At 42.2% G+C, this 12,775-nt stretch overlaps 1 protein-coding gene across 1 annotated transcript in view; it reads right to left on the bottom strand.

Annotated features, from left to right (window-relative positions):
• LOC139422641 (ciliary neurotrophic factor receptor) overlaps window positions 1-12,775 on the bottom strand; it is a 341,967-nt gene that overhangs the window by 74,382 nt on the left and 254,810 nt on the right. Inside the window, exon 4 of the mRNA XM_071173792.1 lies at window positions 8,911-9,077. Within this exon, the coding sequence (XP_071029893.1) occupies window positions 8,911-9,077 (167 nt within the window). The remainder of the gene's footprint in view (window positions 1-8,910; window positions 9,078-12,775) is intronic.

Raw genomic sequence — 12,775 nt, 5'->3', positions numbered from 1 at the left:
TACAGCTCAGAATGAAAGCTATAGCTCAGAGTGAAGGTTACAGCTCAGAGTGAAAGCTATAGCTCAGAGTGAAGGTTACAGCTCAGAATGAAAGCTATAGCTCAGAGTGAATTCTGCAGCTCAGAGTGAATTCTGCAGGAAAGAGAGTGGGATAAGTAGAATGCTGTGTTTGTGTGAGCCTGGGAAGTGTTTTGAGAATGCAATGCTGTTTCTACTCTGTATGGTGTCTCTGTGGTATTTTGGGATCAGTGTGTTTACTCTGTGGTTTAGCTCCAACCACTGGGGCAGGGCTGGGACAGGACAGGACAAAGACATCCCCATAGCGGACAGAGGCGTGTAAGCTGCCCAACTCGAACTCTCCTCACCCCCTACCCTTTTCATTCCCTCCTCACCACCCCTACCCTTCTCATTCCCTCCTCACCACCCCTACCCTTCTCATTCCCTCCGCACCACCCCTACCCTTCTCATTCCCTCCTCACCACCCCTACCCTTCTCATCCCTCCTCACCCCCTACCCTTCTCATACCTTCCGCACCACCCCTACACTTCTCATGGACTCCTCACCCCCCTACCCTTCTCATTCCCTCCTCACCACCCCCACCCTTCTCATTTCCTCCTCACCCCCCTACCCTTCTCATTTCCTCCTCACCCCCCTACCCTTATCATTTCCTCCTCACCCCCCTACCCTTCTCATTTCCTCCTCACCCCCCTACCCTTATCATTTCCTCCTCACCCCCCTACCCTTATCATTTCCTCCTCACCCCCCTACCCTTATCATTTCCTCCTCACCCCCCTACCCTTCTCATTCCCTCCTCATTTTTATTAAAGCATTTTTAAAAAAGTATAAAGTCTTCTTGGACATGACGCTACAAGCTTGGCACATCTTTATTTGGGCAGTTTCTCATACTCTTCTCTGCAGATCCTCTCAAGCTCTGTCAGGTTGGAGGGGACCATCGCGGCACAGCTATTATCAGGTCTCTCCAGATATGTTCCATCGGGTTCAACTCTACACTGAGGCTGGGCCACTCAAGGACATTCAGAGGCTTGTCCTGAAGCCAATCCTGCATTGTCTTGACTGTGTGCTTAAGGTCATTGTCCTGTTGGAAGGTGAACCTCTGGAGCAGGTTTTCATCAGCGATCTCTCTGTACTTTGCTCCGTTCATCTTTCCCTGCCGCTGAAAAACATCCCCACAGCAAGATGCTGCCACCACCATGAATCACCGTAGAGTTGGTACCAGGTTTCCTCCACACTAGACCCTTGAAATTCAGGCCAAAGAGTTCAATCTTGCTTTCATCAGACCAGGGAATCTTGTTTCTCATGGTCTGAGATTCTTTAGGTGGCTTTTGGCAAACTGCAAGAGGGCTGTCGTGCCTTTTACTGAGTAGTGACTTCCGTCTGGCCACACTACCATAAAGGTCTGATTGGTAGAGTGATGCAGAGATGGTTATCCTTCTGGAAGGTTCTCCCATCTCCACAGAGGAACTCTGGAGCTCTGTCAGAGTGGCCATCTTGTTCTTGGCCTCCTCCCTGACCAATGCCCTTCTCCCCCAATTGCTAATTTTGACCAAGCAGCCAGCTCTAGTAAGAGTCTGTAAAAAATATATATTTATATATATATATTTTAAGGGGTGGATCAGCTTAATATTGAGGAAAGAATGTTGCTTCCATCAATGTAATTGTCTGCATCATTTCCAACCCCCCATATATTTTTGGGGTAAATATACAGTGCCTTGCGAAAGTATTCGGCCCCCTTGAACTTTGCAACCTTTTGCCACATTTCAGGCTTCAAACATAAAGATATAAAACTGTATTTTTTTGTGAAGAATCAACAACAAGTGGGACACAATCATGAAGTGGAACGACATTTATTGGATATTTCAAACTTTTTTAACAATTCAAAAACTGAAAAATTGGGAGTGCAAAATTATTCAGCCCCTTTACTTTCAGTGCAGCAAACTCTCTCCAGAAGTTCAGTGAGGATCTCTGAATGATCCAATGTTGACCTAAATGACTAATGATGATAAATACAATCCACCTCTGTGTAATCAAGTCTCCGTATAAATGCACCTGCAATGTGATAGTCTCAGAGGTCCGTTAAAAGCGCAGAGAGCATCATGAAGAACAAGGAACACACCAGACAGGTCCGAGATACTGTTGTGAAGAAGTTTAAAGCCGGATTTGGATACAAAAATATTTCCCAAGCTTTAAACATCCCAAGGAGCACTGTGCAAGCGATAATATTGAAATGGAAGGAGTGTCAGACCACTGCAAATCTACCAAGACCTGGCCGTCCCTCTAAACTTTCAGCTCATACAAGGAGAAGACTGATCAGAGATGCAGCCAAGAGGCCCATGATCACTCTGGATGAACTGCAGAGATCTACAGCTGAGGTGGGAGACTGTCCATAGGACAACAATCAGTCGCATATTGCACAAATCTGGCCTGTATGGAAGAAGAAAGCCATTTCTTAAAGATATCCATAAAAAGTGTTGTTTAAAGTTTGCCACAAGCCACCTGGGAGACACACCAAACATGTGGAAGAAGGTGCTCTGGTCAGATGAAACCAAAATTGAACTTTTTGGCAACAATGCAAAACGTTATGTTTGGCGTAAAAGCAACACAGCTGAACACACCATCCCCACTGTCAAACATGGTGGTGGCAGCATCATGGTTTGGGCCTGCTTTTCTTCAGCAGGGACAGGGAAGATGGTTAAAATTTATGGGAAGATGGATGGAGCCAAATACAGGACCATTCTAGAAGAAAACCTGATGGAGTCCGCAAAAGACCTGAGACTGGGACGGAGATTTGTCTTCCAACAAGACAATGATCCAAAACATAAAGCAAAATCTACAATGCAATGGTTCAAAAATAAACATATCCAGGTGTTAGAATGGCCAAGTCAAAGTCCAGACCTGAATCCAATCGAGAATCTGTGGAAAGAACTGAAAACTGCTGTTCACAAATGCTCTCCATCCAACCTCACTGAGCTCGAGCTGTTTTGCAAGGAGGAATGGGAAAAAATGTCAGTCTCTCGATGTGCAAAACTGATAGAGACATACCCCAAGCGACTTACAGCTGTAATCGCAGCAAAAGGTGGCGCTACAAAGTATTACCTTAAGGGGGCTGAATAATTTTGCACGCCCAATTTTTCAGTTTTTGATTTGTTAAAAAGGTTTGAAATATCCAATAAATGTCGTTCCACTTCATGATTGTGTCCCACTTGTTGTTGATTCTTCACAAAAAAATACAGTTTTATATCTTTATGTTTGAAGCTTGAAATGTGGCAAAAGGTCGCAAAGTTCAAGGGGGCCGAATACTTTTGCAAGGCACTGTACACACACCTATACAGTGGGGAGAACAAGTATTTGATACACTGCCGATTTTGCAGGTTTTCCTACTTACAAAGCATGTAGAGGTCTGTAAATCCAGAAAATCACATTGTATGATTTTAAAGTAATTCATTTGCATTTTATTGCATGACATAATTATTTGATCACCTAACCACCAGTAAGAATTCCGGCTCTCACAGACCTGTTAGTTTTTCTTTAAGAAGCCCTCCTGCTCTCCACTCATTACCTGTATTAACTGCACCTGTTTGAACTCGTTACCTGTATAAAAGACACCTGTCCACACACCAATCAAACAGACTCCAACCTCTCCACAATGGCCAAGACCAGAGAGCTGTGTAAGGACATCAGGGTTAAAATTGTAGACCTGCACAAGGCTGGGATGGGCTACAGAACAATAGGCAAGCAGCTTGGTGAGAAGGAAACAACTGTTGGCGCAATTATTAGAAAATGGAAGACGTTCAAGATGACGGTCAATCACCCTCAGTCTGGGGCTCCATGCAAGATCTCACCTCATGCGGCATCAATGATCATGAGGAAGGTGAGGGATCAGACCAGAACTACACGGCAGGACCTGGTCAATGACCTGAAGAGAGCTGGGACCACAGTCTCAAAGAAAACCATTAGTAACACACTATGCCGTCATGGATTAAAATCCTGCAGAGCACGCAAGGTCCCCCTGCTCAAGCCAGCGCATGTCCAGGCCCGTCAGAAGTTTGCCAATGACCATCTGGATGATCCAGAGGAGGAATGGGAGAAGGTCATGTGGTCTGATGAGACAAAAATATAGCTTTTTGGTCTAAACTCCACTCACCGTGTTTGGAGGAAGAAGAAGGATGAGTATGAGCATGGAGGTGGAAACATCATTCTTTGGGGATTATTTTCTGCAAAGGGGACAGGACGACTGAACCGTATTGAGGGGCGGATGGATGGGGCCATGTATCGCGAGATCTTGGCCAACATCTTACTTCCCTCAGTAAGAGCATTGAAGATGGGTCGTGGCTGGGTCTTCCAGCATGACAACGACTCAAAACACACAGTCAGGGCAACCAAGGAGTGGATCCGTAAGAAGCATCTTAAGGGCCTGGAGTGGCCTAGCCAGTCTCCAGACCTGAACCCAATAGAACATCTGTGGAGGGAGCTGAAAGTCCGTATTGCCCAGCGACAGCCCCGAAACCTGAAGGATCTGGAGAAGGTCTATATGGAGGAGTGGGCCAAAATCCCTGCTGCAGTGTGTGCAAACCTGGTCAAGAACTACAGGAAACTCTGTAATTGCAAACAAAGATTTCTGTACCAAATATTAAGTTCTGCTTTTCTGATGTATCAAATACTTATGTCATTCAATAAAATGCAAATTAATTACTTAAAAATCATACAATGTGATTTTCTGGATTTTTGTTTTAGATTCCGTCTCTCAAAGTTGAAGTGTACCTATGATACAATTATAGCCCTCTACATGCTTTGTAAGTAGGAAAACCTGCAAAATCGGCAGTGTATCAAATATTTGTTCTCCCCACTGTAGATATACATACACACATATATACATACACACACCTATATAGATATACATACACACATATATACATACACACACCTATATAGATATACATACACACATATATACATACACACACCTATATAGATATACATACACACATATATACATACACACACCTATATAGATATACATACACACATATATACATACACACACCTATATAGATATATATACACACATATATACATACACACACCTATATAGATATACATACACACATATATACATACACACACCTATATAGATATACATACACACATATATACATACACACACCTATATAGATATACATACACACATATATACATACACACACCTATATAGATATACATACACACATATATACATACACACACCTATATAGATATACATACACACATATATACATACACACACCTATATAGATATACATACACACATATATACATACACACACCTATATAGATATACATACACACATATATACATACACACACCTATATAGATATACATACTTTTTATAGAATATACCTTTATTATTCCTCCAAACCCTACTACCCTTCCCCCAATTGGAGTAAACTAATAAACACTTAGGCTTCTATCTCCAGTCTACACATATTATACACATTTTACAGACACAATCTATTTTACAATAGTTACATTTTGTTTGTTTTGAGTCCTTCCTCTATTTCTGATGTCCCTCCAGTTTGATTTCGATTTGTAACTGTGCTATTTCACAAAATTTCTGAACCTATATACATTTTACAGACCCCGTATGTTTTACATTGGTTATCTTGTTATTAGTCCCAACCTTCAGCTCCATTCGACGCCTCCCATCTATCTCTCAACAACATCCATTTTGAATTTCTATTTGCCATATATTTTTCAACAGTGCTGTTATGCTTCACAACAAGTATTGAACATTTCTATTCTCATAGATTCTACAGATAGTAAATTAAAAATATATATTTTTGCTAAAATAATTATTATATTATTGATTGATTGACTATGGCTTTTCATAGTCAGTTAGTTCTAGGCAAATTTTGCAATTCTTCAGCCATTCCTGGTCCTGTGACCAAAAACGAGCAACATATGGACAAAACCAAAATAAATGATCTAATGACTCTGCCTCCTCACAGCAGAATCTGCAGAGCTGGGAAGATTGTATCCTCCAGATATATAACATTCTATTGGATCCTCACAGCAGAATCTGCAGAGCTGGGAAGATTGTATCCCCCATATATATAACATTCTATTGGATCCTCACAGCAGAATCTGCAGAGCTGGGAAGATTGTATCCCCCATATATATAACATTCTATTGGATCCTCACAGCAGAATCTGCAGAGCTGGGAAGATCCCCCATATATATAACATTCTATTGGATCCTCACAGCAGAATCTGCAGAGCTGGGAAGATCCCCCATATATATAACATTCTATTGGATCCTCACAGCAGAATCTGCAGAGCTGGGAATATTGTATCCCCCATATATATAACATTCTATTGGTTGCAAGAATTTTGTATAGTAATTTAAACTGAAACATTTGAAGTTTTGAATCCGGTGTTGTTTTGCGTATCAATTCATAAACCATGTGACATGGAATGGGTACATCAAAAATCTCTTCACAACTATTTTGAAATGTATATCGTACAGTTGTCAGTTTTTTGATCCTTAAATGAAATTGGTATCTGCTTTTATTTATCACACTTTTCTTTAACCGTTTATGTTCTTTAATACAGGGCCGACATACAAGTTACTTACTTTTCCCCTTCTACTTGCCTCTTCCATTTCTGTGGTAATGCTGGAATTAGTTGGTTGTAATTGTGGGTAGAGCAGACATTTCCATATGTCTGTGTTAGCTGCATGTGTGACAACACTCCACCAGTCCTATTTATGATATCATTCACTAAAAGTATACCTTCTTTAAAAATGTCTTTGAAAAATATGTTTTTAAAAAAAAATCAATTAGTATATTTGAGTTTAACCACAATATTTGTAGTATTATTTGTTCTGTCTTTTCAGGTGGATTAAACTGACATTGCAACCAGCTTTCTAATGCTTGTTCAAAAAATAACGATATTTTGGAGATGATTTCCTTTTCAAACAACCGAAAGTAGGTAGGAAAGAGCAGGTTGTAATCTGAAAAAAGGGAAAAAGGCCATTCTTGAATATAGGATGAGACATTCCTACCGATTTAAGTATAACTTTTGTACGACTGATGCCTTTTGTGAGAGGTCTAAACCTTTAATATTTAAATCATTTCTGCCCTCAGAATTCATATTTGTTAAATAAATACGCTCTCTAATTTTGTCTGGCTTGCCGTTCCAAATGAAATTGAATATTTTTTGTTCATATAATTTAAAAAGCACGTCACTAGGTGTAGGCAAAACGATAAGCAAAAAGGTAAACTGGGATATGACTAAAGAGTTAATCAGGGTAAACTAGGATATGACTAAAGAGTTAATCAGGGTAAACTGTGATATGACTAAAGAGTTAATCAGGGTAAACTGTGATATGACTAAAGAGTTAATCAGGGTAAACTGTGATATGACTAAAGAGTTAATCAGGGTAAACTGTGATATAACTAAAGAGTTAATCAGGGTAAACTGTGATATAACTAAAGAGTTAATCAGGGTAAACTGATGATTTGTATAGTAAGTATCAGGAAGGTGTTCCTAATGATTTGTATAGTCAGTATCAAGAAGGTGTTCCTAATGATTTGTATAGTCAGTATGAGGAAGGTGTTCCTAATGATTTGTATAATGATTTCTGCTATCTGTTATATTGAGTTTCTGCTATCTGTTATATTGAGTTTCTGCTATCTGTTATAATGAGTTTCTGCTATCTGTTATATTGAGTTTCTGCTATCTGTTATAATGAGTTTCTGCTGTCTGTTATATTGAGTTTCTGCTATCTGTTATAATGAGTTTCTGCTGTCTGTTATAATGAGTTTCTGCTATCTGTTATAATGAGTTCCTGCTGTGTGTTATAATGAGTTTCTGCTATCTGTTATAATGTTTCTGCTATCTGATATACTGAGTTTCTGCTATCTGTTATAATGAGTTTCTGCTGTCTGTTATAATGAGTTTCTGCTATCTGTTATAATGAGTTCCTGCTGTCTGTTATAATGAGTTCCTGCTGTCTGTTGTAATGAGTTCCTGCTGTGTGTTATAATGAGTTCCTGCTGTCTGTTGTAATGAGTTTCTGCCATCTGTTATAATGAGTTCCTGCTGTCTGTTGTAATGAGTTCCTGCTGTGTGTTATAATGAGTTCCTGCTGTCTGTTGTAATGAGTTTCTGCTTTCTGTTATAATGAGTTTCTGCTGTCTGTTATAATGAGTTCCTGCTGTCTGTTGTAATGAGTTTCTGCTGTCTGTTATAATGAGTTCATGCTGTGTGTTATAATGACTTCCTGCTATCTGTCATAATGAGTTTCTGCTGTCTGTTATAATGAGTTCCTGCTGTCTGTTGTAATGAGTTCCTGCTGTCTGTTATAATGAGTTCCTGATGTCTGTTGTAATGAGTATCTGATGTCTGTTATAATGAGTTCCTGCTGTCTGTTGTAATGAGTTCCTGCTGTCTGTTGTAATGAGTTCCTGCTGTCTGTTATAATGAGTTCCTGCTGTCTGTTGTAATGAGTTCCTGCTGTCTGTTGTAATGAGTTCCTGCTGTCTGTTGTAATGAGTTCCTGCTGTCCTAACGAGTTCAAATCAGTTTGTCCTCCAGGTGCCTTCAGATTGTTGAGTCAGCTATACAATCTAACGACCCAGTGTGATGTCAAGGTTGATACAGTTAGCTAGGGAGTATGGGAGGGAGAGATGTTCCCCCATACAGTCACACACACACACACACACACACACACACACACACACACACAGGGAGGATATGAGTGAGATCTGTTCAGCCAGCACAGGACTCATTTCATCCTCCAAAATAAAAGCAACCTTCTACAGTGTTCTAGTTAATAACTAATAAACGTGATGAGGAGGAGGATGGGGAGGAAGATGATGAAGATGAGAGTACCTATGTTGAACTCTTCGAAGGTGATGGCAGTGGAGGCACTTCCGAGGGCGTTGAGGGCAGTGACGTTGACTCTGTAGGGGTAGCTACTGAACACCTCAAGGAACTTAACGTGACAGCGGTTCTTATGGACCGCATCCCTCGTTGCTTCTAGGGACTTCTGGTTGTGTCTGAGAGGAGGAGAGGAGAGGAGAGAGAGAGAGAGGGAGATAGAGAAAGAGAGAGAGAGAGAGAGAGAGAGAGAGAGAGAGAGAGAGAGAGAGAGAGAGAGAGAGAGAGAGAGAGAGAGAGAGAGAGAGAGAGAGAGAGAGAGAGAGAGAGAGAGAGAGAGAGAGAGAGAGAGAGAGAGAGAGAGAGAGAGAGAGAGAGAGAGAGAGAGAGAGAGAGAGAGAGAGAGAGAGAGAGAGAGAGAGAGAGAGAGAGAGAGAGAGAGAGAGAGAGAGAGAGAGAGAGAGAGAGAGAGAGAGAGAGAGAGAGAGAGAGAGAGAGAGAGAACGACGTGGGGGGACAATGTTAGGCAGTCAAAGACCGAGACAGGGACATTTAAAAATAACATCTACATTTCAGAGTATTTTTAAAGAGCAGCAAGTTTCCATGAGCCAAGTTCCACAAACAGCATCATCATCATTGGTAGGTTCTAGCTGACAGGATGGTGAGATTCTGGGTGCTCCAGGCTGGTTAGGGGGCCGGAGGGTGAGGATTGCCCCCGGCCATCCCCAGGGGTATCATCTGGTCTGGGAACAGCGGGGCCTTCTCCTCTCTATCTCCTCTTATCAGCTCCCTCTGGCTAGAATACCATCTAAATGCTAAGTTCCTCTTACTATGCTAGAAGGAGCTCAATTATCTTTATGCCTAAGCTAGATTCTAACTTCCCTCTTATCAAGGAGATGACGTTTATCTCTGTGTGTGAGCATTTAGAACTGAAGTTCAGTGGCTCCTCCCCACTGCCACTGGGCCAATAGGAACTAAGACTGATGTTGTGATTCTATAATGAATTGATCTGACATTTTCTGAATTAAAATCCAGTGGTGATGTTGGTGTAATTATCTAATGACCAGCGGACCAGGATGTTATCAGGAACACAGTTTGTCACACATGGATCTCTATTTCCTTTACAGCACAATACCTCTGACCAGAGTCCTGGAAGTCAACGGGTAAAGCAGGTCAATTGGAGGTTGTTGTAGTGTGGATGGTAACAAAGGTTAATCAGGATCAGGGTGTTCTCTCTACTGAGGGTTAATCAGGATCAGGGTGTTCTCTCTACTGAGGGTTAATCAGGATCAGGGTGTTCTGAGGATTAATCAGGATCAGGGTGTTCTCTCTACTGGGGGTTCATCAGGATCAGGGTGTTCTCTATACTGGGGGTTCATCAGGATCAGGGTGTTCTCTCTGCTGAGGGTTAATCAGGATCAGGGTGTTCTCTCTATTGAGGGTTAATCAGGATCAGGGTGTTCTCTCTACTGAGGGTTAATCAGGATCAGGGTGTTCTCTCTATTGAGGGTTAATCAGGATCAGGGTGTTCTCTCTACTGAGGGTTAATCAGGATCAGGGTGTTCTGAGGATTAATCAGGATCAGGGTGTTCTCTCTACTGAGGGTTAATCAGGATCAGGGTGTTCTCTCTACTGAGGGTTAATCAGGATCAGGGTGTTCTCTATACTGGGGGTTAATCAGGATCAGGGTGTTCTCTCTACTGAGGGTTAATCAGGATCAGGGTGTTCTGAGGGTTAATCAGGATCAGGGTGTTCTCTCTACTGGGGGTTCATCAGGATCAGGGTGTTCTCTATACTGGGGGTTCATCAGGATCAGGGTGTTCTCTCTGCTGAGGGTTAATCAGGATCAGGGTGTTCTCTCTATTGAGGGTTAATCAGGATCAGGGTGTTCTCTCTACTGAGGGTTAATCAGGATCAGGGTGTTCTCTCTATTGAGGGTTAATCAGGATCAGGGTGTTCTCTCTACTGAGGGTTAATCAGGATCAGGGTGTTCTGAGGATTAATCAGGATCAGGGTGTTCTCTCTACTGAGGGTTAATCAGGATCAGGGTGTTCTCTCTACTGAGGGTTAATCAGGATCAGGGTGTTCTCTATACTGGGGGTTAATCAGGATCAGGGTGTTCTCTCTACTGAGGGTTAATCAGGATCAGGGTGTTCTGAGGGTTAATCAGGATCAGGGTGTTCTCTCTACTGTGGGTTAATCAGGATCATGGTGTTCTGTGGGTTAATCAGGATCAGGGTGTTCTCTCTACTGGGGGTTCATCAGTATCAGGGTGTTCTGTGGGTTAATCAGGATCAGGGTGTTCTCTCTATTGAGGGTTAATCAGGATCAGGGTGTTCTGTCTATTGAGGGTTAATCAGGATCAGGGTGTTCTCTCTATTGAGGGTTAATCAGGATCAGGGTGTTCTCTCTACTGAGGGTTAATCAGGATCAGGGTGTTCTGAGGATTAATCAGGATCAGGGTGTTCTCTCTACTGAGGGTTAATCAGGATCAGGGTGTTCTCTCTACTGAGGGTTAATCAGGATCAGGGTGTTCTCTATACTGGGGGTTAATCAGGATCAGGGTGTTCTCTCTACTGAGGGTTAATCAGGATCAGGGTGTTCTGAGGGTTAATCAGGATCAGGGTGTTCTCTCTACTGGGGGTTCATCAGGATCAGGGTGTTCTCTATACTGGGGGTTCATCAGGATCAGGGTGTTCTCTCTGCTGAGGGTTAATCAGGATCAGGGTGTTCTCTCTATTGAGGGTTAATCAGGATCAGGGTGTTCTCTCTACTGAGGGTTAATCAGGATCAGGGTGTTCTCTCTATTGAGGGTTAATCAGGATCAGGGTGTTCTCTCTACTGAGGGTTAATCAGGATCAGGGTGTTCTGAGGATTAATCAGGATCAGGGTGTTCTCTCTACTGAGGGTTAATCAGGATCAGGGTGTTCTCTCTACTGAGGGTTAATCAGGATCAGGGTGTTCTCTATACTGGGGGTTAATCAGGATCAGGGTGTTCTCTCTACTGAGGGTTAATCAGGATCAGGGTGTTCTGAGGGTTAATCAGGATCAGGGTGTTCTCTCTACTGTGGGTTAATCAGGATCATGGTGTTCTGTGGGTTAATCAGGATCAGGGTGTTCTCTCTACTGGGGGTTCATCAGTATCAGGGTGTTCTGTGGGTTAATCAGGATCAGGGTGTTCTCTCTATTGAGGGTTAATCAGGATCAGGGTGTTCTGTCTATTGAGGGTTAATCAGGATCAGGGTGTTCTCTCTACTGAGGGTTAATCAGGATCAGGGTGTTCTCTCTACTGAGGGTTAATCAGGATCAGGGTGTTCTCTCTACTGAGGGTTAATCAGGATCAGGGTGTTCTGTGGCAGCAGTGTACGCACAACATTTTAGACTGATCCAATGAAACTATTTATTTCAATACTGCCCAAATGTGCCTCATTTGTTATTTAATAACTTTTTATGTTCACAGTTGTGCACTCTCCTCAATAGCACCGTATTCTTTCACTCTAATAGCTGCTGTAAATTGGACAGCACAGTTAGATTAACAAGAATTTAAGCTTTCTGCCAACATCAGATATGTTTATGTCCTGGGAAATGTTCTTGTTACTTACAACCTCATGCTAATCCCATTAGCCTATGTTAGCTCAGCTGTCCAGTGGACGGGGACACCGATCCCGATGAAGTTTTAATAAGGACCAGGGTGTGAATGATGGTCCATGGAGAGTTACCATTTCAGACAACAACAGGGTTCAGAGGGCCTAGTGGTTCTGTAAATTATTATGCAAATGAGATATATTGGCTGTACAACATTAATGAGGTTGCTAGGAGACCACCTGCTGGGGACAGAAAGGAAATATGGTTTCCTCCCCCTCTCCTTCCCTGATCC

Source organism: Oncorhynchus clarkii, chromosome 12, assembly GCF_045791955.1.
Source record: "Oncorhynchus clarkii lewisi isolate Uvic-CL-2024 chromosome 12, UVic_Ocla_1.0, whole genome shotgun sequence".
NCBI classification, from domain to species: domain Eukaryota; kingdom Metazoa; phylum Chordata; class Actinopteri; order Salmoniformes; family Salmonidae; genus Oncorhynchus; species Oncorhynchus clarkii.
This window is presented reverse-complemented; position numbering and strand designations above follow the sequence as displayed.